This window comes from Scardinius erythrophthalmus (assembly GCF_964197995.2).
Source record: "Scardinius erythrophthalmus genome assembly, chromosome: 14".
Lineage (NCBI taxonomy): Eukaryota > Metazoa > Chordata > Actinopteri > Cypriniformes > Leuciscidae > Scardinius > Scardinius erythrophthalmus.
In genome coordinates, this window is record NC_138234.1 from 24008240 (window position 1) to 24035791 (window position 27552).

A 27552-nucleotide genomic window follows, 5' to 3' on the forward strand; every position below is an offset into this window, starting at 1 on the left:
AAAAGAAGCACCAAAATCTTTATTAATTTCTTTTTTTGTTGTTGATGATCTTAATATAAATAAGCAGTCTAAAGTTGTACAGATTGTAGCACCATGTCTTTTTAGACTGCGAGTCAAGTACATACACACTTTGCACATGTTGTGCTCTGCTCTGAAACAAAATAAGAGCAATCACACACCAAAAAAATAACAAAAAAGACAGAAAATTAAAATGATAAATAACCCAAATTATATACACAATTATACAGTCTGAGAGAGACTACCATTCACAGTACAAGAAAAAAAAAAAAACACACAAAGAAAAACAAAAGGATGAGTTGAAGTTCCCCAGTAGTTGTTGTCGTTTTGTGATCTTGTATTTTCCCAGTGTGTGTACATCTTTTAATCAGTGTGTGTGTGTGTGTGTGTGTGTGTGTGTGTGTGTACGTTTGTATTTACGAGCGTGTGCTGGTTTTCCAGATTGCGGAGAGCACCACGACAACATCGGATTTTGTAATCCGAAAGAAAACACCTAAGAAATCGGTCAAGAAAACGGTTCAGCACCAGATTCACCTGAATAAGCCTGTACCGTGTAAGACGCCGCGCCCCGGTTGAACAAAATATGTGCATTGTATTAAAGGTTCAGCAGTAACTGTTAGGAACGTGGAAGCTTGCGTATTACAACAGGGCCCTAAACCAAACGGTTAACGTAGTGATTCAATAAGATCCTTACAGGCATTCGCTCATTCTGTGGCTCTAACTGCTTCTCTCCCTGCAGATTGTGTTTTAATTGTGTTTTCCTGGGAAGGTGCAATTCTTTACTTTATGTTACGATTTATTTTATATATGCGTGTAAAATTAAAGTTTTATTTTTTCCCCTTTGATTAATAAAAGCTCGCAAATTTTAGAATTAAAAAATGACATGCAGTCATAATGTCATTAATAGCTCCACAGGTTAATTATCCAGTGTAAAAATAACAATTAAATTATTTTATTATCAGTGTATCTCATGATGCCTATCAAGAGCAGTCATATTATACCCCAAAAAAAAAAATAAAAATAAAATAAACATGAATAATAAGAATTTGAAATTTAAGTCTATTTTAAGACTTTTGTAGGGATGACAATCCACCTCAAATTCTAAAACTGTGATGCAAACAAATGTTATAGTTGCCATGCAAAATATATTTTGCTTTATATTCTATTATTGTTTGAATATTTATTTCAGCTTTTAATATTACTCTAATATAATTTTAATTGGTAAGAATTTATTAAGAAATAAACATGATAAAAAATCTTTGAGGTTCTAATACTTGTGCAATAATTTCATTTTCTTCTTTTTGGGGTAAAATATCACTTGGAGATTCCCTCTTTTACAGTCGGAGCTTGTGGTTTCCTATTATTTACCTTGTGTGGCAAACAACTCAAATGAAGAGATTAAAATACCCAATACATATATGAGGATATTATGCTATAGAACAGATTATTGGTCAAAAAAAAGTGACAAAAATTTCTAAAATAGTGACTATAGCACAAGCTCAGGCTTTAAAGGTGAAATCCCAGCATGGGAATTGTATCTGGCTCTGGAGGCTTCATGGAGTCCACCCGAATAAGATTTTATCAATCATAAAAGCCACATTTTTCATTGATAACAGCAGCAAGGTTATAGAGATTCACAAGTAATTTTTTTTGTGTAGGGCACATTGCGAGCGGACTGACTGAATTGAAATTCCTGACATTTAAAACACTTCCTGTGTCATCGAGTATAAATTCATCAGGAGATGGCTGCGAATTTAGCCATCCATCAAGCAAGGCTATGTTAAACTCACAATTATTGATAAATGACTGTTAGCATCAGCCCAACATGGTGCAAGATGGTGAAAAACATGGAAGCTGTATACTGTGTAAATGTGAATATGATTCAGGGGGCATTGGTGTGTGTGTGTGTGTGTGTGTTAAGCTGCACCTGTGATAAGTTCTGATACCCATGCCAGTTTTACAGTGGCGGCTTTAGAAAATGTTCGAGCACCGGTGAGTGAGTCGAGCCCATTGGTCCACACCTGTCCATTGCATAGGTTATGTTGGGTTGAGGTAGATTTCTTCAGTTACCTGTAACCAGTCGGGGGTAAAATCCAGGAATTACACATGGTGTGGACAGATATATCATGAACATCAGGGCTCAACAATTTATATGCCTGGCAAACTTATGCATTTGGATTTTTTTACACATCAGGGTTATTTTTTTCTATTATTGTGTAGGAGCGACTTGCTTGTAAACATTTACAATGGGCTGAAAATTATGTTCAGTGTGTGTGTTTATATATATATATACACACACACACACACAGTAATTATAATAGTAATACATTTACATGTAACAAAAATAATTGTGTTCTTTTATAAACTTTTTGCTGGATGATTATGATTTGATTTCCTTTATAGATTCATATACAAATATAAAAGGTTTTTATAAATTAATTGATTCATATTTTATATATATATATATATATATATATATATATATATATATATATATATATGATATTAAATAAGTGTATTTCTATTAATTATGATTTAACTATTTATATTAATTATATTTAAACTGATATAATTTATATATCTTTGTAATACTATAATTATATATATATATATATATATATATATATATATATATATATACATATACATACACACAAAATTACAGTACAATTAAATAAAAATGGTTAAATTAAAATTACACATATATACATACACATATATATACATATACATATATATACATACATATATATATATATATATATTAGATACCTTTTATATTTGTATGTTTTGCATAAGCCATTATAATCATTTAGCAAAAATGTTTATAAAATTGTCAGACTTAGGCTACATTATATCTATTACATTTCCAGCTATTATTTAATTGAATAAATCAGTCATTTTAAACTTCCTTTTAGGAGAAGGGAAAAACATTGAATGAAAAAATAATAAATATTTTTCAAACACTTACAAAAATAGGGTTACTAATATGTTTTGTTCATTGCTACTACGTAAAATAAAATAATATTTGTGGGGCTAGTATAGTAGAAATCACTCCGAATAACTCATTGTTGAGCCCTGAACATGTAATGATATTTTCAATAGACATAACAAAATGGACAATTCTGACATTAATAGTCTATAACTGCTGGTTTCTGAAACCAAAAGAACTCGCAGGAAATGCAGCTGCCAAAAAAAAAAAAAAATACTAATGAAAGAAAAGAATGAAAAGCAGCAAAGCGTGTTGCCCATTTCCATGCTAACACCACATACCTTGTTCAGACTCATAATAATATAGCTGGCAGAATGCAGTAGCTTCCCTGTATCCGTCTAGTTAGAGTCTCTTTCAATCTCAACCCCCCTCCCCCACCCCGGACGTGTCCTATCTGGGGCGATTGCCGGGGATCTGCGAGGCCGTGTAAGAAGCCTGCAGACCCAGAGTCCTCCAGGAGACCCCGGCCCCGCCTGAACCAGTGCTGCCGGGGGGGTGCGGAGGCGGCAGATGTGGGGGATAGTGCACAGTGAAGGGCCGGGAGGAAGCGGAGGTGACTGAAGCGGATGAGGTGGCCAGAGATGGGGAGGAGGTGGAGGCGGGGAGGGACGACTGCGGCCTTGAGGAACGCGGGGAGGAAGGTTGGGGAGGGACGGCGGAGGACGCGTTCAGGAGGGGAGGGGGCGGAGGAAGGGCGAGGGTGGGCGTGTGCAGGACTGTCTGTGTGCGGCTGTGCTGCGAGGGGCCAGAGGCCAAGAACGAGGCCCCTGGTTTGGGGTTCGTGTCCAGATGCCTCTGCTGGGAACTGAGGGCCCCGGGGCCCGGTAGATTGGCCCCAGACTGCTGTGAGGAGACTGAAGGCACCATATGGTGAAAAATCCCTGCAGACATACATCACAGAGAGGGGAGCAAAAGACAGAGAGAGACAGAAAATGGGGGCTCAGCCAGATTGTGCACAGCAGCAAGCCAATCCAACAAACAAGCACATAAAGCAACGAGGCACTGCGCTGATGTACCGTCTTCACCTCAAACCAATTAAATCAAACAGTTTACAACACACATACATACATATATACATACACACACACACACACACAGTGGGGAGAACAAGTATTTGATACACTGCCGATTTTGCAGGTTTTCCCACTTACAAAGCATGTAGAAGTCTGTAATATTTATCATAGGTACACTTCAACTGTGAGTGACGGAATCTAAAACAAAAATCCAGAAAATCACATTGTATGATTTTTAAGTAATTAATTTGCATGTTATTGCATGACATAAGTATTTGATACATCAGAAAAACAGAACTTAATATTTGGTTCAGAAACCTTTGTTTGCAATTACAGAGGTCAAACGTTTCCTGTAGTTCTTGACCAGGTTTGCACACACTGCAGGAGGGATTGTGGCCCACTCCTCCACACAGACCTTCTCCAGATCCTTCAGGTTTCGGGGCTGTCGCTGGGCAATACGGACTTTCAGCTCCCTCCAAAGATTTTCTATTGGGTTTAGGTCTGGAGACTGGCTAGGCAACTCCAGGACCTTGAGATGCTTCTTACGGAGCCACTCCTTAGTTGCCCTCGCTGTGTGTTTCGGGTCGTTGTCATGCTGGAAGACCCAGCCACGGCCCATCTTCAATGCTCTAACTGAGGGAAGGAGGTTGTTGGCCAAGATCTCACGATACATGGCCCCATCCATCCTCCCCTCAATACGGTGCAGTCGTCCTGTCCCCTTTGCAGAAAAGCATCCCCAAAGAATGATGTTTCCACCACCATGCTTCACGGTTGGGATGGTGTTCTTGGGGTTGTACTCATTCTTCTTCTTCCTCCAAACACGGCGAGTGGAGTTTAGACCAAAAAGCTCTATTTTTGTCTCATCAGACCACATGACCTTCTCCCATTCCTCCTCTGGATCATCCAGATGGTCATTGGCAAACTTCAGCCGGGCCTGGACATGCTTCGGCTTGAGCAGGGGGATCTTGAGTGCGCTGCAGGATTTTAATCCATGACGGAGTAGTGTGTTACTAATGGTTTTCTTTGAGACTGTGGTCCCAGCTCTCTTCAGGTCATTGACCAGGTCCTGCCGTGTAGTTCTGGGCTGATCCCTCACCTTCCTCATGATCATTGATGCCCCACGAGGTGAGATCTTGCATGGTGCCCCAGACCGAGGGAGATTGACCGTCATCTTGAACTTCTTCCATTTTCTAATAATTGCGCCAACAGTTGTTGCCTTCTCACCAAGCTGCTTGCCTATTGTCCTGTAGCCCATCCCAGCCTTGTGCAGGTCTACAATTTTATCCCTGATGTCCTTACACAGCTCTCTGGTCTTGGCCATTGTGGAGAGGTTGGAGTCTGTTTGATTGAGAGTGTGGACAGGTGTCTTTTATACAGGTAACGAGTTCAAACAGGTGCAGTTAAAGACAGGTAATGAGTGGAGAACAGGAGGGCTTCTTAAAGAAAAACTAACAGGTCTTTGAGAGCCGGAATTCTTACTGGTTGGTAGGTGATCAAATACTTATGTCATGCAATAAAAAGCAAACTAATTATTTAAAAATCATACAATGTGATTTTCTGGATTTTTGTTTTAGATTCCGTCTCTCACAGTACCTATGATAAAAATTACAGACTTCTACATGCTTTGTAAGTAGGAAAACCTGCAAAATGAGCAGTGTATCAAATATTTGTTCTCCCCACTGTATGTATGTATGTATATATATATATATATATATATATATATATATATATATATATATATATATATATATATATATATAAGGGTAAATAAATCTCCATTCACAACTCCTGTCTCACTGATCATGTAACTAATTTCATTTTCATGGACTGCGAGGTGCTGGTACAGAGTGAAATGCCTCAACACCCAAAATCAAGAACTGCAATAAGACAAACACCCAGAGAAAATGTCAAGGAGTCGAGGAGTTTCTCGCCAATCTCAAACTACAAAGAGCTTGACGGCTCTGAATATTTTCACAGGCCTCTAAATCACCCGTTTACACCATAAAGGATTTGGCTTTGTAAGGTGTTGTGGGAAGCTTTTTTAAGCTTTGTGGGATTCACTCAATAAAACCTGCCAAGAACATGTTTCACAGGAAAATCAAAAGAAAAAACTAAGATATCATAGTTGATTTTTTTATTATTATTATTATACACTACTGTTTAAAATGTTTGGGGCCTATAAGATTTTTTAATTTTTTTGAAAGAAGTTGCCTTAGAAGTTAAAGAAGTTATCTACAATAAAACAGTAATGTTATGAAATATCATTACAACTTTTATAACTTTTCTATTTGAATATATTTTAGAATGTATATTTTTGATAAAAGCTGAATTTTCAGCATTATTACTCCAGTCTTCAGTGTCACATGATTTATTTATTATATATTTATTATGATTATTTATTTGAAATATAAATATTTTAAGTTATAATCGTCTTCACGATCCCCTTAAACAAATAAACCTCTTCCTAGTGTAAAGTTTAAAAAACTCAGTATAAAGTAAAATTAGTATTACTGTGATGTAAATAAATATAAAACAATTTCACAATGCAGTCTAAGACAAATTAATAAAATGTTTTTGAAAAAAAGATTGGATAATATTCATTACTGTTAAAGATTCATGACCATCATTAAGGATAATGATAAATTTAAACTTATTTCCTCCCCTGCATTACGGTAATGAGTAATTTGAGTAATTAAGGTAATGTGTCATTGTCAGGGGAAAAAGGATTTTGTTTTCTCTTTTGACTGGGGTGAAACATATCAAGGACATCACTTTATTACAACCTGTTGTCATTTCCTCTAGGTGTGTAGCTTTAGCCTTTGCACAGTCTGCACAGCAAGCAGTGTGGGAGAGCCAGGCAAGGTGGCAGCACTGGGCTTTAACTTACCTTTTCTCAACACCCAAAGGACTGTTCTGACCATAAACTCAATTTCACCCAAAAACAGAAAGAGATAGATGTCTTCAACTCACCTCCTGCAGCGCCCCCTGCCAGACCGGCGCTGGAGAAACTGCCAAGCGCCGAATGTCCGTTGACCAACCGGGGGGCTCCGCTGGTGGCTGGCCCGGGCGTCTGAGCTCCAAAAAAGGACTGCAGAACTGAAGCTGAACCGCTCAGGGAAAAGTACGGTGCCCCTGAGGATGCAGAGGAAACGGTAGCAGTCCCGCCCACTTTCCCACTCAGGATACCTCCACTGGCCGCGGCAGATATAAAGAGGTTCTGGCTGGCCAATCCACTTTTCAGGTCCCTCTCCCGCACTTTCTGTTTCTGCAGCGGCCGCTCCGACGTGTTGACGACCGAGCGACCGCCACCATCCTGACTGAGGAAGAGGTTTGAGTTCCCATAAGGCTCACGCTCACGCTCCCCTCTCCTCTGTGGTTTCTGGTCTGAGTCAGAGTCCGTGCTCCCTTGGGATGTCCCCATGCCGAACGGCGAACCACCTTGGCGGAGCTCCGAAGGAGTTGGCTTGGTGTCAGAGATTGGGGAGAAGGTGGATTTCCACTTGCTGGCTCCGGAGGAAGAGGATACCTCGCTGCTCACGCTGCTGGCACCTGATTTACGTCCCTGCGAGCCTGTAAAAAGCCACGTTCAATTACAAATAGACAGTGGAGTCAGAACTTGAAATTTCCATAAGCCAAAACACATGCCACTTACTACGGCTGGGAGATATGGTCAGAAAATCATCTCTCTGTATTTCTTTGTTAAATGGCGATATATGGAATATTGGAAAAGGACATATTTGTTTGACTTTCTAACATTTACAGATGGAGAATATACCTGGGAAATGCAAGTTAAGCACTGAGGAAAGCACCACATCTCAAACGCATTAAACAGCGCAAGTATTTATCTGTTAGGCTTGGGCGGTATTCGAATTTTGATACCGTCAAACCCCCTCCCAATTTTACCGGGGTATACGGTATTACCGTGACTAATTAAAAATGATGACATAATGGGCTCAGACGGCGTCACCAAACTGTTGGTTTGTGCCTACACAGTTCAGAAACTGAATGCCAGATCGGGCAAAAAAAAAAAAAAAAAAATCAAGCCGTGCACGTTGTGTCTGAGTCCGGTCGACGGCATTAACTGTTATTATGAGCCCGAGCCCACCATTATTCAACATAATACTGTGTGCGTGCAACAAGCAAGAAGTGCCTTTGTAATCCGGTGACGCGTGTCCATTTGATTTTTAATAAAACTTTTCTGTAAAGGTGGAAGTTGACGATCGCCATCTCTGTAGTGAGCGCGCATATAGAGAGAAATGCACATCATTGATTAATCAGACTATATTTCTTTTCGTTTTGAATTGTTTCGTTTAAAGAAATTGACGATCACCATCTCCATAGTGAACGATAGAGAGAAATGCACATCATGGATTACAGAGAGTAGGCTAGTCTATTTCTTTTCGGTTTGTATGGTTTCGTTTGCTGAAATTGATGATCACATCTCCGTATGAACGCGCCTAGAGAGAAATGCACATCATGGATTAAATAATCAGAGTGGCCTTTGTCTTTTCGTTTTGAGAAATTGACGATCGCCATCTCTGTGAACGCCATAGAGAGAAATGCACATCATGGATTAATCAGAGAGTAGGCTACCCTATATTTCTTTTCGTTTTGAATTGTTTTGTTTAAAGAAATTGACGATCGCCATCTCCAAGTTTCGGTTAAAGTGACCGCGGCATGCCATCGCCCATCATGTCATGATTATATTAAATATATAGGCAATTGGTTGATGAAAAATTTATTAAAATTAAGATAGAATTTATACAAAACGAAATTCGTTTTAAAGAGGCCTTTTACAAAACGAAATTTATTGAAGTGGTCAAATCGTCTGACTCCCGATGCATCCCATCTTATTTGTGCTGTTCACTTTTCATAATCAAGAAAGATGGAAAAAATAACATTATAATATTTTAACCAATACGAAACAATGCGCTTATTTAATGAACGCGAGAACAAAATGCATCCTGGCAGCAGTGAGTGGGTGGTAGTTTCGGAGATGCGACATTAGGTTAGAGGTGTTTACATATCTCGCGGTCACCTTTTTATGGAACAATTTACAAATTGCCTCATCAGTATTTACCGCCTCTCCCTTCTCATTCGGTTGGAACCAGAAATATTGCCAAACTGCAACCACACATAAGCATTTTTTAGGCAATAAATAAATTATATATATTATAGGCTTTAGGCTATATAAGTGCCGGTAATGACGGTATTGAAACTGATACCGGTGCTATTTTAAGATCCCGCGGTATCCGATATTACCGTAATACCGCCCAACCCTATTATCTGTCAGTCAGCAACAGTATCTGTCAGAGCATCTGACAGGGAAAGCTGCTTTAAACTTGTTAACTATATCTTACCAGTTATTTTAAAGCCCTTAATATAAGCTTGTGTCATGTTTAGGACAAATTGTACTATGTACTTTCACTGCAGCAGCTCACACTGCGTCCTCCGCTATTTTTTATGTGTGCTCGTATCAACAGATACCTACTGTATTGATATAAACGGTATTGCCTGATTCCATATCATTTATAAAAAAATATTTCGATATATCGTACAAACTCGATATACGGCCCAGCCCTACCACTTACCCCTGTCCACATCTCTCATAGGTCCATCTCGGTCTAAGGAAATTGTGGCAATTTTCCGTTCAATTCTAAAAGAGAAAACAATCAAGGTACTAAATGAATCAACCATTTATTCCACAAAGTTTAAAGACCAATGAACTGGATTTGAAAGGAAAAATATATTACCGGCTTGAACTAGAGGTGTCTGGAGCGTAATTGGTGCCCTCTTCGTCCGAACTAGGGGTGGAGGAATAGCGACCTGTGTTGAGCTCCAGGGGACGCTCTCTTTTGAGCACGGGAGGCTGATCTAGATCTGGCCCGCATGGGCTTCGGCCTGATTGCTCCGGGGAAGAGATGGCGGAGATCTCCAAAGGCTGGTTTATGTTGTTCACCTGGTAAAAGAAAGAATACTTTGAGCCCAATTTGAGGCCAATCGTGAGTTTGAGCAATACTAACAGCCGCCATTGTTTTTGGCAACTCACCATAGAATTGATATTAAGCGGCGATCCAGAGGAATGGCTTGGGCAGCCCAGACCCGGAAACGCCCTTCTTTTCGGGGAGCCGCTCATGGGCATGACCCCAGAGGAGCTGCGCTTCCGCCGGCCGCGCTTCCGCCCTTCTTGGCTATGAGAACTTGGAGAGTGATGATTATGGTGGTGGTGGTGGTGATGGTGCTTATTGTGATGATGGTGACCCTGCTTTACTGACCCGTGGTGCAGCCTTGAGCCTCCAGTGGAGGATGAAGACGAGGAGGAAGAAGAGGACGAGGAGAAAAAGATACGGCGACGAGCCTCGCTGTCCAAGGGCTCTGTGTCGGATTCGTGGCCCTGGCGGTCATGGCCGTCCTCGGGGGGAAGCCTCGGTGGGCCATCGGCATACTGCAGCACACCTCCGGTGCCCAGTGGAGGACTGAGGCCAGAGCCGCGGGGCTGAAGCCCCATGATAGGTATGCTGTGAGGGGGAGGGGATGCGGTGTCGCAGTCTTGGTCCTCGGTCAACATGGCAGAGTGACAGCCATTAACCAATCCTGAGCTGGAGGAGTACCCTAAGAGGAAACAGATTTTGATTTAGAAGATAACTAATGTAAATCACCTACATGGATGGATGGATGATGTTAGATTAGACCTTATTTTTGAACATCTGGTTTATGAGGTCCAAAAAAGCAGACCTTTGACCATTTTGCCAATTTAGCTGATCACGAGAGAAAAGAAAGCACAGGAAATGATGGGGAAAATGGGATCAGGAAAGGTCACAAGTCGGACTCGAACACACATTTCATGCTTTTATGTTGTGTCGAATCATTGACAATAAGAACAATATCATGAATTTATAAAAGAGATGTCATGCTGACTTTAAATTTAAAACATACCAAAAGATAACCAATGGGCCTTGGTTGGAAAAAACAAAGCAGCTGTACCTGAGGTAGGCGTGAGAGGTGCCTTGCCATTGCTCTGTCCAGCTGGATTTGAAACTGGACTAGGAGTGCTCCTCTGGAAAAAGAAAACAGCTTAAATTAATGCTGAAATGTGGGCAAGAAACATCCACAAGATCGTGTATCATCACTTCCGCCCACATAGATACGTACCAGTCTTTCTGCACGGTTCGGCAGCACCACACTGGCCAGTGGGATGCTGACAGGAAGTTTACTGGGATGCACAGTGCTGAGGGGGATGCTTATTGGTAGACTGGTTATAGTGTCGCCGGGAGCAGCCGGGCTCTTTTCCTTATCGGCCTGCAATTGGGAAAGAGACTCTCAACATTTGCTGCATTTTCAAAAAGGGGTTTCCATAAACACAAATACACATTAGTTACCCTATCTGTGCTCTTAGGTGTGGTGGTCGTTTGAATATCAGATGAATTGGGTGAAGAGCAAGCCTGTTTTAATCCCAGAGTTGGAGATGAAACGGCAACAATGTCGCCCCTGAAAACACCCGTGAGTGATCAGTGACTAATCAACAAGCACTTAGTCAACTAAACATGTTGTTATTACTCACCGGTGGATGTTGCCAAGGGCTCTAAATTGATTGGCAGCTGAATCTTGATTGAGGTGCCTACGGAGGGCGATCTTGGCTGGAGAAAAGCGGGTGTAGTCGGGCAGGGGTTGCCCTAGCTGCCTGGTTCTCGAGTCTGGGGTGGGCGGCACAATTTCATGGTCAGGTGAAATGGGCAGGTAGCGGGTGAGGAGTTCGTTTTTGCCCATTCCACTTCCACCGCCTCTCTCATAACCTGGCGAGGACGTGCCATTGATGGATAGCTCGGGACTGAGGCCGTTGAGTCCCGCAGAGGGTTGTGGGGTAAGTCTGGGGGTGTCAGAATCCAGTGTGGGCCGGGTCTCTGGGCAAGGGAGGGCCTTTCGGTAGGGGGACACCTCACACGGGCTGTAGGACGACTTGAGCTGCAGGAGCTCTTGCTGCCTCTGGCTCTTCTCTAGTTCAACAATGCTGATCTGCAAAGAAACACCAGGGGGAGCCGTTGATATAAACGCAGACAGAGCCAACCCATAATGCTCATGGTAAAAATATCCCTTTAGGAGCTAGTTCAGTCTTCTGTAAACAAGCTGTTGTCAGAATGTTTAAAAAATTTCAGTAATTGACCCAAATAACAGTTACAGTTTTTGAATTATTTATTATTTTTATTGATTTCTGTTGTGTCTTTCACATTCAATTCTGAGTCACTTTCTAATGTGCTTTGTGGAAAATCTTAAGTGTGATTTAAGTCTCTTGAATCCAGAGAGGGAAAATGTAATTGTGGCATGTTGCAGGCCTGAAAGGATCAACATGCCATAGCTCGGACACATGTATCGGCAGGGTTTCCCTGCCTTTAGTAAACAGAAAGAGTGGAGAAACAGGAAGTTATCAGAGGCCAAAATGGGATTTCGGCATGTTTCAGGCCAGAATCAAACTTTCACCATGTATCAGCATGCCACAACTCTAACGCACATCAATTGTGAAAATAAAATATGCAATGGCCTGTTTGCTCTGAGCTGACTGAATAAAGCGTGAATGCGAGTTACCTGGAGCTCCAGACAGTGGCGCTGTTTCTCTGAGATTTGTCTTCGTAATGCAGCTTTCTCTTTCAACAGAGTCTCCAAACACAGAGACCCCCAGTCTAGCTTGAGCTCCTCACACCGAGCCTTCAGCTGACAAACACACAAACATATGCGCAATGGGAGTTTAGTTCCAAATCTGCCATTTCTGAGTCATAAGCATCCTTCTGCTCTGTTGAGGCAGGGATGATGGTTTATATCGGATCACTCACCAGCACCAGGCTCTGATCGCGGAGCTCTGCCATGTCCCTCTCCAGCTGTTTGGTTTGTTCCCTCAGCTGCATGTTGTGGGCTGTGATCTCCTTCTGAGCTTGTACCAGGTCCTCCACGGTTACCGCCTTCACGCCCAGCTGTGACACAGGCGGAAGGGTTTAAATTCAGCTCTGATGCCTACATATTATTGACTTAATATGTGCTGTCTATGTAGGCAGATCACTAGGTTGAGAAAAGTCTTACCTCCTCCAGTTTAGACTGGAAAAGGTCTCTGATCCTCTCCTTATGGGTATTACAAGCATTGAGCAGCTGTTGGGCTTGACCGGATAGTTCTGTGTGTCTCAGCTGGGAGGAGAAAAGAAACAATAACGTTATGACAAAAAAAACATTTAAAGTCCATTTATTTGCTGAGCTCACAAATTCACAAGACTGACTAACTAATTTTGTTTTTTTTTAAATAAATGTACAAAAAAGATAATTTATTAAAATTCTTAAATATAACGTAAATATTTAACTTGTTTTATTACTACTACTGCTGCTACTAATAATAATTATATATATAAAAATAAATAAGATTGCTATAGATCTTTTGGCCACAATAACCATGTAGTGAAAAAATCTGATAGTGACAGCCCTAAAAATGTATAAAACTATTACGTTTTTTAAATAATTTTGTTACTACTACTATTAATAATTATATACTACATATATTTATTTTACACATTTTAATTTAAAATATTTTTATTTCAAAATATTAATATATTAATAACATTAATAATGAATAATGTATTTTGTTTTATTAATTTTATTTCTTAGTATTATCCTAATGTGAATGAAAAACTATTAATATTAATACACATATATATGAATGAACATTTAAAAAAAAATTGAAATAAAATGTATATAATTTTAAAACAATTTATCAATAAAATACATACACACACATATATATATATATATATATATATATATATATACATACATACATACATATACACATATACATATATATACACACACATACATATATATATATATATATATATATACATACATACATATATATATATATATATATAATTATAATTTACTTATTTTATTTATATATATATATATATATATAAATAAAATAAGTAAATTATAATTATATATATATTAATTTTTTTTTTAATTATAATTATATATTTCATTATAATAAATTATTAATATAGAATATATATTCTAAGAGACAGATTTACCTTTTCCTGCTCAAGAGCTTGCTGCAGGTTGGTGCGGTACTGTGGTGTCTTCATGTAGGCCATGAACTGCAGGTACTGGACTTTCACGTTATCTAGAGCACGAACGAGGCAGTTTACGTTAACTGGGCGACTGACTACGTAACTACAGCAGAAATGCATGTCTGTGGAACTGAAACGGATCTCCTCGTGTTAAATATGGAAGGAGAAGTGAGGCTGAGTGAAATTACCAAGAAGAGCCTGCAGGCCTGGTGGAGTGGGGCCCATGAGAAGCTGACTTGATGTATAATGCTGCACTTTGGGAGGTAGCTGATAGAATGGACTCTGAGGTGACCTGTACACATCTGTGGATTGACCGAAAGTACAAGTTAATGTCAAGGGTAATAATGCTGTTCAATTACCTTGAAAAGCCTGATTTTAGATTAGTGTCTTACCCTGAGCGGGGGCCGCTGAAAGCGTCTTGGCATGAAGCAGATCAAGGGCGCTCTGGCTCTTCTTGCTCTTGCGCTCGGCTGCGGTGGTAGTGGCAGCCTTCTTGGGCCGCCCGCGCTTCCTGTTGCCGAGCTTGCGGCCCCTGGCCAGCAGTTTGGCCCGGCGGGGTTTGGGCGAAGGCTTCACGGGCACATGCGAGTTCGAGCGGATCTCCTCACCACCCGACTCATGCTGCGTCTGAGGCACACGGCAAAGACAATTATTGATTTTAAATAAACGTATAGACAAATACATATGAAATAAATGAATTGCATATTTATGCGATTCCTAAAGGTCTACCTTGTGCTCCTTGGGCTTGGTTGGGGTGGTGGTGTTGCTCTTATTCTCCTTACTGTCCTTCTGCTGCCGCCTTCTGGTTGCCTCCTGCTCCTCCTGGAACCAAAAACACACCGCATGTGTTGTGGGAAGAGATTTAGCAGGATATTTTGGCCCAAAAAAAAATAATAGTCAAACAACATGACAGTCAAACACGACAATCTTACCCTGAGTTTAGGATTTTTGAGACTAGAAAAATAGTTTTCAAGCTGCAAAAAAAAAAGTGTTTGGTTAGATATCAATATACATACATGTGAAATGTAATACTCAAAGAAGTTTTAGGGTGCTCTGTGTGCTTAATGCCATTTGTCTGGCAATAAATGCAAATTTACTCCCATTGTACACCAAGAGGAACAACAAAACCAATGTGACATGAATAAAAGGGAACTTACTACGGTGCGGTCTATTGTATGCAGATAGTACGACACTGGCTTCCCCGTCCACGACACCGATCCCCTCAGAGGGGACAGTTCAACTACTCTCATTATTGTGCCAATATCTTAACAAAAACACACAAAAAAAGAATATTACTCATCAAATGTATTGTTTCGTGAGCAGTCTAATAGGAATCTTTGTGTTCAGGAATTTCATGCAAGGGCGAAAGACTTCCCCACTAGGGTTGTAAAGGTATATCGGTATGGTGGTTTATCGCGATACTGACATGTACGATTATCATATCGTGACCAGATCTCACCTGCGCATATGCAACTTCTTTCCACTTGACTGCTTAGACTCCACCCATACATGTACAGCGGATAAAATGTCTGAGACAGAGGCTGCGAATTCTAATCTCTATCCACCGCCAAGTTAAAATCTGCAGTGGGGAAATACTTTGGGTATCCGAAAAACGAACGCAAAGAGTGGCTGCAAAGGAGGAAATACGTTGAACATGTTCTCCCATAATCGCGAACACCGTCCCTCCATGCAGATAAAGGCAAGTTCCATTTATGGCCGAGGGTTGTAGTTGCAGAGGGAATTTACAATATAACGCAGATGTCACGTAAAATGGTAAAAGATGGATGAATAAATACAAAAATACAGCTGTGCAATAAATCAAATCGCTATATGTGAATGAGCAACGCCGTTTCGTCTAGTACATACTCAAGTATGTGACGCTCATGGTGTTTAAAGCGTCTGCCGTCTCACTCACTATATGAGGACGTGAACATGAACATATCCAGAGCTGCTCTGAGAGAACTTAATGAGCATTTCAAAATTTTATTTAAAAGAATCAACATCAAATACACTCTGACTGAAACTCAAAGGAGTTTAGTACAACCTTTCAAAATAAAAGTTCGGTTTAGCTTGATTAGTCATTATTAGAAATAATGACTGAAATATATTACTATTGTACAATAGAATGTAGCCAACTTAAAGTTATAACAACAACAATAAAGTTGATTTAAGAAATATATATTTTTTTAATTTAGTAAACCTCTGTTGTGCAAAGTCTGCAGACCAACAAAAGTTGCTACATTTCATCTGGCATTTCCAATAATATATTTGTATTAAATCATAGAATCCAGACAAATTACATCAGACAACACAGAATTTCTGAGGAAATAAAATAAATTTCATAAGACTCTATTATCTTAAATAATGATGACTAAATTAAGAATAAAAATAAGTTACGGTTTTATGAATTCAATTGATTAGACATGTTTTTGTCTATTATAAAAATGGGAATTAGTTTGCCCCATCTAAGTTATATCCCACATTTCAGTTCCCATTCAATAAATAACTTATTCCTTATTTTGTTCAAATGGGAGATGTGCAGCTTTATTTTTTCAAAAGGTAGACTCATACTTTCAGAAGGTTTTTTTCATTCAAAAAAAGTGTTATAATAAACCATATGTTCAACCAAAAAGGCCTATCGGCATTCATTCATTTAAGGGTAATTGTAGCTGATGATTATGATAATAATGACTGTTTGATCCCGTGAAACCGTGATATTTTCTGAGACGATTATCATACCGTGAAAATCTCATACCGTTACAACCCTTTTCCCCACACAAATTCGCAGTGTTGACTACCATAATTATCAATGATGGTGCTGAATTCGCTGAGTTTTCAGGCTCGATTTATCCGTTCGGCTCAATGTTCAAACACCAGCGCAGCACAAGCTTACTAGAGCAGATCCTGACAAACGAACCCCTGCGCAACGATACAGACAGAAGGCTTTTCAATCTACAAATCACCATCATTTACCGTGGATTTACTGTGGAAACACTAACTGGACCATGGTTTTGTGGCAGCTCAACAACTCAAGGCCTTATTTGGCAGAAATCAGGAAATTTGCGTGAGGGTGAAAGATTTCCCCACACAGATTTCTCATGAGGTTGAATTTTTTTCACATGAATTTGCCGCGTTGACCAATAGAAAGCTTCATGGTTTGAAAGTTGGTTTGACTTCTGTTGAGCTGTGCTTCGCTACACTATTGACACATTTTTTTTTAATGAGCGAAATGTCACAAATGTGACGACACCTTAACACTTATAAAAATGTATCAGAGAATAACCACCAAACACTTTAAATAGTCAAGAAACTACCATGATATTAAATTCTCTCTTTTTTTTTTTTTACCATGGTACCATCTTTTTGTAGGGGAATCGTGTTGTACAAACTTTTAAACTTACCACTTAAGTTTCGGCTGTTTATTCTGAAGTTAAGAGGTGCAAAAGGTTTTGAGGATACAATTTTTCCACCTGCAAGAAACGAGACTGAAATTCAGCCAGGTAACACCGAGGAGAAAATCTAAGCACATATTCATCTCTTTGACATCTGTAAGTCAATGCAAACTAAAAAACAAGTCTGACTGGGGTCAAAGGTCAAGCATGACATGTTGACACAGGTGCCTTAGAGTTACTCTGACACAGAGCCCTTTCTTTTTCAAACGTAAGCAGCTGTGCAGTTTACTTCAAGTTAGGACTGCACCAAATGTGATGATTTCAATAGCAATTAAAACATTTAACATGATTTCCCGAAAATAAAATGACATGGAAACAGCAGCGCTCATGCTAAACAATTAATTCGATTTAACTAGCTGTGCAGTCCTACTCATTATTTAGTCTTTTTTTAACAAGACCACAATGATGACACCACAAACCTTCCTTCATGTTGGCGAATCGTTCCTTCAGCTGGTGGTCCACCTCAGGACCAAAGGCAAAGTTATTCACAAAAATAACACTGCAAAAGAGCACATCACACTACATCCTTACACAAGACAATATGTACAACATGCAAACGGTTCTGAATTATGATGAATTAATGATGAAAATGTAACATGTCAAAAAAAACTGACATTACTTGGAAAGATGCTCTGGTTATAATCAGGTTATAGCCTAAGCATTTAACTAGTCTGTATGTGATCATACCTTGTGCTGGCTATTCGTTCCTTCCATTCTTCTGACAGGAAATCTCCCCTTTCCAACTGCCACACAAGAGCAAACGACATCAAGTATGCACGGATTAGTCACAATACTGGAGTTTTCACAAGTAATAACATTTGTTTTAATAAACGAACACACTGGGGATCGTTTTGGCGCATCACCAGAACACACACTCACCGTGTACTCGCCATGTTTTTTTCCATACCACTTCATCCACCTCTTAAACTCTTTGTCCATTGACTGTAAACACATTCAGATAAAAAGATTAGCGCAAAATCCAGGGTTATGTCAGGGTATATAAGGAACCTTTAATTTCGGCTTCCTGTTGGTACCTCTGCATAGGTTGCTGGAGTGTCTGCTTTCTCCACGCCGAAGTAGTGTTTACAGTTGGTGGCTGCAGCGACCTGCAGGACTACCTGACCAACCCCTGCAATTCAAGCAAAAACAACACTGTATGTCATGTATAATGGACCGACTGGACATCATTGTACTTTAACTGCTACTCAAGGCCCGTTTACACCAATATAGTAGTGAATTCGCTGTTGTGAGCTGTCGTGACATTAACAAGCTGTTTTATCGACGTCTTTCCGCAGTGATAATGTTGTGATAATGATAACACGATAATGATTCCGGTACGTTGTACTGTATCTTTCAACATACCTTCTGATGTTCATTCATGTTTATTTGGTGCTGTAACTAGTAGTAAAGCGGAAGAGATCTGTCACGACGCATTAAAGAACGCCAAAGCGGTATTTATTGTTTGAATTTCGTAATAAATTGACAAGAATTTGAAAGCTGAGACTTTGTTTCATATCAAAAGTAACAAAGCACAAAACTTGCGATTTATTGGATGGGAGTTCTATTCATTCACCCAATGAAAACAGCATAGAGCAAAAGATCGACTCTTGGGATTTAAGAATTGATTAAAATCGAGAAATCTATATTTTTAACCCAGCCCTGTTTACTGTTGCGTTTTTGAATTCGCGGTTGAGTTTTCCGATTTGTAGCTCACAATTCGCTTTTGTGTTTTTATTGGACATTCAATTTTAAGCTGCTTAAAGTGAATTTTGAAGTTGCGTTTTCAGATTTGCAATTTTCATATGTACATTAGGGCCCCCATCGAATAGGCCCTCATTACTGACCACTGCCCAAATCCACAAAGGTGTCTTCTTCCATCATCTCCATCTCGTCAATGATCTGGGCCACCAGGTCGAAGGAGGTCTCTCCGTACACCTCTGGAGAGAATGGCTCGTAGTTGTTGAGTTTCTCCGGGTCGGTGACGGAGTGGTTGTAGACCTGCTGCAGGATGTGACGCAGCAGGCCGTTGGAAGGCCGCTTGTTCAATTTCATGGGTTGGGTGGTCCCTTTCCACTGCAACACACAAACACAGTTTAACACTTTGTTTGAGGCAAAGATCACCTGTTGTCAGCGAGAAAGACTTGACGTACCAGTTGGTGAATGCTGTCAATGGCTCTGTTGTACTTATCACACAGTCTTTGCATACTCTCAAAGCTGCAAGAAAAAACACAAACTTGACAAACTTCACAGAAACTGTGATTTTACTTTCACAAAACTATTGCATTACAATATTTATTATTATTATTATTATTATTAGCATTACAACTACATCAATAATAAGAATCATAATAATTATTATTATTTTTAAAGCTTTGTTTTTTAATGACACCTAATGAACCATACGTATGAGCAGGGCTTGACATTAACACCCACCAACCCGCCAAATGGGGGTGGATTTCAGAAGTGGCGTGTAACGCAGTCACTCCTACTAGCCACTTTGCCAGGTTGAATTTTATGAATATTGTTGGTGTTACAGGGCTTGAATTCCACATAATTTTACTCGTTCCCGCAGATTTTGTGCTCGCATCTAATGTGCGCGCAAACAAAACTCCCTCTCAGTACTAAATTGAGATTGTTTAAGCGCAATAAGCAGCGAAAAAGGTCAAATACACACAAAATGCCGATCTTGGTGAGTATTCACAAACACAGTGAGTAATTTTAAGTGATGTAAACAGGTGACAAAGAAAACGCAAGTGCAACAGTATCATGGATCAGCGCGTCAGGTCTTAAATTGACACCAGCCTAATATACACCGGCGGTGTACCGGTTCATACCGAATACTGGTATTGATTTTTGTGATATGAATTTTTTAAATACCGCAGTACCGGTGTATGTCGCTTTATAACGATCGGAACGCGTCGCGACGCGACACTGTTTGAGAGGGTCCTTTTTCACTGTTGCACTGTGGTGGTGATGCACGTGTTACTAAGCGTGACTTTGAAGGTGGATAGGTTAAACTATAATTGATAGCTGTCAAATTATATTGTTTCCCATACACTGGTTCACAATATCAACACAGCCTTTTGGGAAATCTATTTGCGGTTGGCACTGACATCGTTGAATAAACATGAGCACTGCACGTTTCGCAGGTGTTTTTATATGAATGTATCTGAAGTGAACTGACGGTCTTTAGAAAAGTTTCTTTGTTATTATGATTTAATCTTTCTTTATCTTTCCTGATAAAGCAGCGTTTATGAGCGTTGCTGCTTTGTGTACAGCCGTTACCGGGGAAACCGCTATTTCTGCCGCTCCTAAAGCACCAGTGCTGGCACCTCTTTGTAAACAGCCTTGCAAACCTGTATTAATACTAGTGTGGATTTTTTTCTACAGTATTCACTCATGACAGTAAAACAGGGCATTCTAAGTCAATCTACTGCAGTATTTCCTCTCTCACTCAGTAAAATATGTTTAACACCCAGTCATGTTTGAAAACAAAAACAAAAAAAACGTCATATACCGTGAAACCGGTGTAATTTAGAAAAATACCGTGATGTGGATTTTTGGTCATACCGCCCAGCACTAGTTTTTCCCCATGGTATCAATGTCAAAATGGTGGCCAGTGACTAGTGGCTAGTAACTTTGGAAAACCACTAGCCACAGTGGCTGGTGAGCAAAAAAGTTATTGTCAAGCCCTGCTTTTGAGACCATTTTGTGACAATTTCCTCACCTCTTGGTGTCGTAGTCGATAAGTACGTAGTTCTCCATGGCCAGCTTAAGATCTGGGATCTCTTCACACACCCAGCTGGACAAAGAGAAGAGACATGTTAGGTATTACTACATTGATTATTACTGTTTTATTGACAATACACCTTTTACAAACAGAGCAGTCAAACACAAGTGCAAAATCACACCCATAATACCCATCACAGACTTACCGTATGGTCTCGATGATTTCATGTGCAGCATCATGATGTTTATCCTGGGGCAAAAGGAAAGAAATGCTGAGTTATAAACAAGATTCAAATTACCGTTTACCTACTCGCTAGACTACTTATTTAGCACATGATGTGTAGTTATCCATCTACAAGAAACAAGTTTCTACAACTACAACAGAAACTTGACCTTTCCAGTTTGAGCAGGGTCACGGATCACAACTGTAGCACATTCCTGCACACACAGAATCCAGTGTGCCTTCAAAGCAAGTAAATAAGTTCATTGGGCGCACATGCCTGGATAAGTACATTATGTCACCAAGCCGGCTTCACTGATCACGTATGTAGCAGTCTAAGAATGCAAAGCAAGATCTATATCTCAGCACAAAGCTTGTGTGCAAAAGAAAATGAGCCTTATTCACAAAAAAAGCAGAACCCATGCTGTCGTATATTACAGTGTTAAGTATTATTTATACTACAGTACTAACTAATATTTCGAATTGAAGCTTATTTATATGTCCAGTTTCATGTTAATTGTAGTTCATTTAATTTAGCTTTATTTCAATTACCAAAGCCCGGAAGCCATCACACATGACAGTGCCGTACTTAAATATGTGTAATGCTGGCCTTTTAAGAGCCCTGAGGTCATAATGAATCATTTTGATGCCAATTAACCCAGGATTGTGTCTAAAATGTGGATGTGACCCAGCCGACTCGCTCAGTCCTGCCGCTGGAGCTCTGCTGCATCCTGACCCAGTGACCCACTTTCCGTCAACAGAGTCCTGAGAAACCCTCTGCCTGCCGGAGTGTGCCGCTGCTGGGCTCCGTTGCCTCACTAGGCTCCTCCTCATCCAGCAGGGAGCCGTTTTCCCGCTTCGCTCTAAGTATGGCGGGTCTCGTGCTTTTCCGCCCACCCCTGCAGCTCCGAGGCGGTGTGACAGCACTGGGAAATAATGCAGCCACAGTCTAAGGCGAACAAGGGCACTTATTTAAAGCGGGATGCGGCTGACTTGCGTTATTTCAATACTGCGTTAAATGCAAATGCTAAGACAGATGGCGGAGTGTGAACGTGCACAAGCAGACACTTCAGCTCATCGTGCTGCACGGGAGGAGGGGAGGGGCGGCGTGTGTACGGGGTGTTCCGGCGCACAGCAACACCAGAGCCGCAGCTAAAAATATCCAGAGGAAAGGAGGGGAGGATGACAGAGAGCAAGAAATAAAAGCTAACAGCCCTCTGTTACAAGCAGGCTTGACTCACGAGCACAAAATCGAACTATTCGCTCACCTCACGCACACTTGATGTGACTCACGCCAGGAAGTCACGCCTTGTGAACACTTTTCTTTTCGCCGTGATTATCTCTCAGCACAACTGTTCTTTTTGGCTGGGACGGCAAATCACCACGTGACGTGTTTAACCGGGTTGTAACGTTCAAACTATGAGGAGTGTCCGATTATTATTTTCTCATACTCTAAACACATCATTTTGTCTCCAAGTTGATTGTCTTCCTCAATATGGAAGCAAATAAAGCCTATTTAAGTTTTCAGATAGGGGATGTAAATGTGGCCGTAAACGTAGGTTTGAGGAGCGCTGGGAAGAAAGAAAACAGTGACGCTCAGTGTTCGATAAAACACCTCTTTCCTCCCACCCCAGGTGAGTGGGATGCTTTTGTTCGGAGCACAATGTGAAGCCGTGAGGCAAAATGGCACGCTAGTGGACGAAGGAGAGGAGAAAAAAAAAAAAATCACTCAGCTGAGTCTCTGAAAAACAAGATTTGAATGGGTATTTCGGCCTTTGTAAAACACTGTCACCTCAAATAAAAGCCTGAAATATTTCTTGAAAACATGTCACGAGAAAACTCTCTCACGTATCCCCTCTTTTTCCATGTCTTAAGGGTTAATTCTCCCAAGAAGTGTGCATTTTGTCATTAGGGTTAGAGTTAGTCGACCAATCAACTAAAATGCAAGGCGTAAAAAGGGCCTTATATATAATATCCCCCCTTCCCCACCTGGTGTTGTCGCAAATTTTCCTCACCGTGACAGCACTTTTCTCTGAGCTTTACCACATGCTAGTCTGCATTCACTTTCACTGTGAAAGCAGCGTGAACATTCTGCCAAACATCTCTTTTTGTGTTCCTCACAAGAAAGAAAGCAATATGAGTTTGTAACGACACAGGGTGAATTTTTTCTTTAGGGGTAGTCTAAATCAACAGTGCATGTGGATAACCACCACCCAGACACCCTAATTAACAGAATACACCCCTCCATAAACAAAAAATATTCAAGGCATATCTGCAGCTTGCCAATCACGGGCACTCTGCAATTCAGTTTACCCAACAGCAGGGCAGAAATATGTCTCTCAGGAGGTGGGGCATCCATCCCACATCAGACAAAGTCAAAGACGGAAGTCATCTGAGGCCAAGTGAGACAGTAAAACTGCTGAGGTCACAACTACCAGAAAGGGCACGCTGAATGACAAATGAAAGAGACGGGAGTTTTAGTGACGAAAAGAACCTGCACTTCCCACATTCTCAGTTTGAGTAAGATGAGCATGAATCGTAATATTAGCTGGCGAAAGGGACAAATGAGACAGCTGTTTCTGTGGAAACCACAGCCTTTTGATCTACCCCCCCATTTCCGTCTAAGACCGAAATTGCGTTGAAAACCTTGATGGCGTGAGAAAAGTCTTTCCGAACACGTTCTTGTAATAAACATTAAAACGAATACGCGCGTCTTGTTTTTTTTCACTAGTTACACCAAATTTGTAGACATTCTCATCTCTTAGACCCTAAATAGTACTTTCTTCTATAACAGGGTAAATAGTTACTATAGAACTATCATGGGGGGCTTGTTAATCACGGCATGGAATCTGTGTGTTATGATTACTGTACATGTGCAATGACTGTAATGCTTTCAGAAACAACAGACAGAAGAATGGAGGCTGACTCGGAATGGATGATATGAACAAGACTAGAATTTTTGATGTCATTATGGGAACAACAGTCATAGAAACTAGAATACTACATTTTCAAAAGAAAAATAACTTGCCATCACTATGCTAGGGTGTTCGGGGTGGTTACCAGGGTGTTGCTATGCAGATGCTAAGGCGTTCAAAGCATATTAAGAGTCACCATCACCATTTCTCTATGATATACGCTTCAATGCCAATATAGCCTACAGTTTGTGTTATTTCTGCTTTATCTTCTACCAGGAGAAACTCCCCTGTGTTAGGATATCTAATCCTCTGAGCAATAATAATAATTAATAATAGTTAGCAAGCTAGCTTCAATAATAACGTAAATTTGCTGTAGTGGTCGACCAATATGTCGCCAAGGCCAATTTATCAGCCGATATTTGCCATTTTTTAAATATCGGCATGAGCCGATAAGTTTTTCTGATTGGCCGATGTGTTGGAAGCGGGACTTTTATTTTGACGGCGTTGCTGAGAACACCAGCGCCTTTGATAGACAGAACTGGTAAACAAAGAAAGTAAATGGTATGCGAAAAAGTAAAGCATTTGCTTTTATATTATTTGTAACAGAAAAGGCAAACATTCAGGCTAAAATACTTTCTCATATGCAATCAACATTCAGCAAATGCGCATCTACATCATTTAAACAAATATATGAATATCTAATAAACATTTGATTTCACAAACCTTGCATATTTAATCTAATCCAGCTGTGAAATGTTTTGAAGTATGCATTTGTAGCCTGCATAAAACGTGTTACTGCGAGTGACGGTCGGTCCGTGCAAAATGAGTGCCTTTTTAATCACATATTCATATATTTTTCAATAATTACTTTATTTGTGAAAAAAAATAATAATAATAATACTTTGCATCTAAAGTATAAGCATGTTTATTTTAAAGATTTGTTTTCTAATTTATTAAATATTGATTAAAATAAATATAAAGTATATATATATATATATATATATATATATATATATATATATATATATATATATATATATATATAGGCTTTATATCGGCCACCCTGCTTTCTAAGATATCAGCATTAAAAAAAACACTTTAAAAGCCAATATTCAAGTCCAGCAAGTTTTACAACCCACTAGCAACCACTAAAAAGTCAGTTATTGCCAAACTTCCTAAATAATCTTGCATACTAGCTTGTTTTTCAAGAAATGTCAGTCATATGGGTTTCGACATGACACTTTGCCCCTTTCAAGGTGTATACAGATGGTAACCAAAATAAAGTGCAAGGGCTGCCAAATTAGCAACAGCATTTTAAGCCGCCAGTGACAAATCTGACACCTCCAGAGCAGTATTCAATACTTCAAAGGATCCCATATGATATAAAGACCATACTAGAATCATACAACCGCCAAATATTGTGAAGCAAACATTTAAACTGTAAAAAACTGATACGTTACAGGACACAAACCAGAGCAATTTGTCAATAAAAGACACTAGGAGATGCTGTCCTGTCGCCTGAGTGCACTACTCGCCTTTTGTTTAACACCCTTCGTGCGATATTTAGCCGGTACGAAGCATATCACACCCTAATATAGTCACTTCAGATATCTACACAGACACACACTTCTGAGACATTTGTACTGTTTACGTTATCTAGAGTTTGACGACTATTGGTAATGGGTAAAAAGCGATAAAGTTAGCTAGCCCTGCTATCTGACTGTTAGCATGACGGCTAGCGTGAACTCCAGTCTCTATACACATTCGGTCATGCAAACCGTCGTTTTAGGCTTAAAATGTGCATTACTGCAAGTTAAAACAATTTGTTCGTGAATAACGAAACGAATAAGTGTTATACACACTCTGCTATAGCAGGTTTTGGTTAGGACTCGTCTCAAACTCTAATGAGCTGCCTACTTAGTGAGCGTATAGTATTTTTAGTTCACTGCTTTCATTCCTTCAAAGACTGACAACAGCACGAACCAATAGTATTCGAGTGCGGGATGTCACGCCGCATTCAATTGGTTTGACCTACTAAATTAATACGCCCCCTTCAAGGAGTCATTTTGATTTTAAAAAACTATTTGTTTCGTATTTGTTTAACAATGAGTAAATGATGTGAAGTGAGTTTGTTTAAGGGTGTTATGAGTAGGTCAACTAACTGGCATAATAAATATAACCTCTCGAAGAGTCTCTAACATAATATTTGAAAAATAAAATGTAGCAAATTTAAACGATTCGAATAACACCATATTCACGTTTAAATCGCATTTAATCTGCCACTTAAGTGTAAACATGCTGCCTAGGTAGCCAGCTCACTAGAATCTAAGACGCAACCACTGTACGAGATGGCCAACTGGGTCAGCAGGCTACACACAGTCAGTGTGTGTTTCCAACGATTCAAATATGATTTTATTCGAGGTTATTGTATATTTTGTCTTTTCAAAACACAACCGTCTGTGTCATTTCATGTCTAACTAGTGTTTAGTGATCTTCTGAGCACCTTCATGACTATATACACAAATGCTTACGGGTATCCAACACTTTAGGATGTATTGACACTCTCGTGTCCCAGTTGTAAGCGGTTGATAAAACACTAGTACTGAAACAAGCACGCAAAAAAAGCCAAAACAACAATGAGAAAATGTACACACTGTAGGTTACTCGTTTTGATGCACGCTGTTCTCTACCTAAATGACCCAGTTCGCTTGATCGCAAGGGAATCCCGGTGTTGTTTTCGGTTTATATTAAAACATTAAGACGGATAGTACTTACATATATAGGCAAGGGCCACGGGTAGCCTGCAGCTTCGGCTCCGGCCGGCGACTTCAGTTTTAACTCCAGCTTTTCTCCCATTCTCCCCAGTACAGCTAATGGACGAGACACAAGCTAGAGTAAGAGCATTTTCCGTGGAAAAAAACAGCCGGTTTAACGCGATAGGATCTCACGTTGGATATCGCAGGTTGGGGGTGATTTCACAAAGTTAGGCCGCAAGATTTGGTCGATTTGGATCCGATCTGCCCCGGTGATTTAGAGAAAATGATCGATTAAGCCGAGCGGCTGCTCAGTCTCGGCAGTAGCACCGCCGCCATCTTCACCGGCTCACGAAT

The 27552-nt window shown here is 40.0% G+C and overlaps 1 protein-coding gene across 5 annotated transcripts; it reads right to left on the minus strand.

The window, feature by feature from the left end:
* Nucleotides 1-27552, minus strand: dot1l (DOT1-like histone H3K79 methyltransferase). 5 transcript variants are annotated; one of them, XM_081385180.1, is made up of 28 exons: nt 27218-27552; nt 21514-21557; nt 21306-21380; nt 19729-19792; nt 19423-19651; nt 18613-18707; nt 18458-18520; nt 18266-18321; nt 17998-18077; nt 17528-17596; nt 15284-15390; nt 15059-15100; nt 14856-14948; nt 14519-14753; nt 14315-14428; nt 14088-14179; nt 13093-13194; nt 12849-12986; nt 12604-12729; nt 11585-12036; nt 11403-11511; nt 11176-11322; nt 11008-11080; nt 10073-10635; nt 9777-9982; nt 9615-9679; nt 6994-7593; nt 1-2088 (listed from the first exon to the last, which is right to left on the minus strand). In XM_081385180.1, exons 1-28 carry the CDS (start codon nt 27296-27298, stop codon nt 2081-2083), a joined length of 4128 nt encoding a protein of 1375 aa, XP_081241306.1. In that variant the 5' UTR covers nt 27299-27552; the 3' UTR covers nt 1-2080. The 5 variants fall into 5 exon arrangements, with proteins under 5 accessions (XP_081241306.1, XP_081241309.1, XP_081241308.1 ...); XM_081385183.1 differs by having other exon boundaries at nt 9777-10635; nt 17998-18028; XM_081385182.1 differs by having other exon boundaries at nt 9777-10635; nt 17998-18040.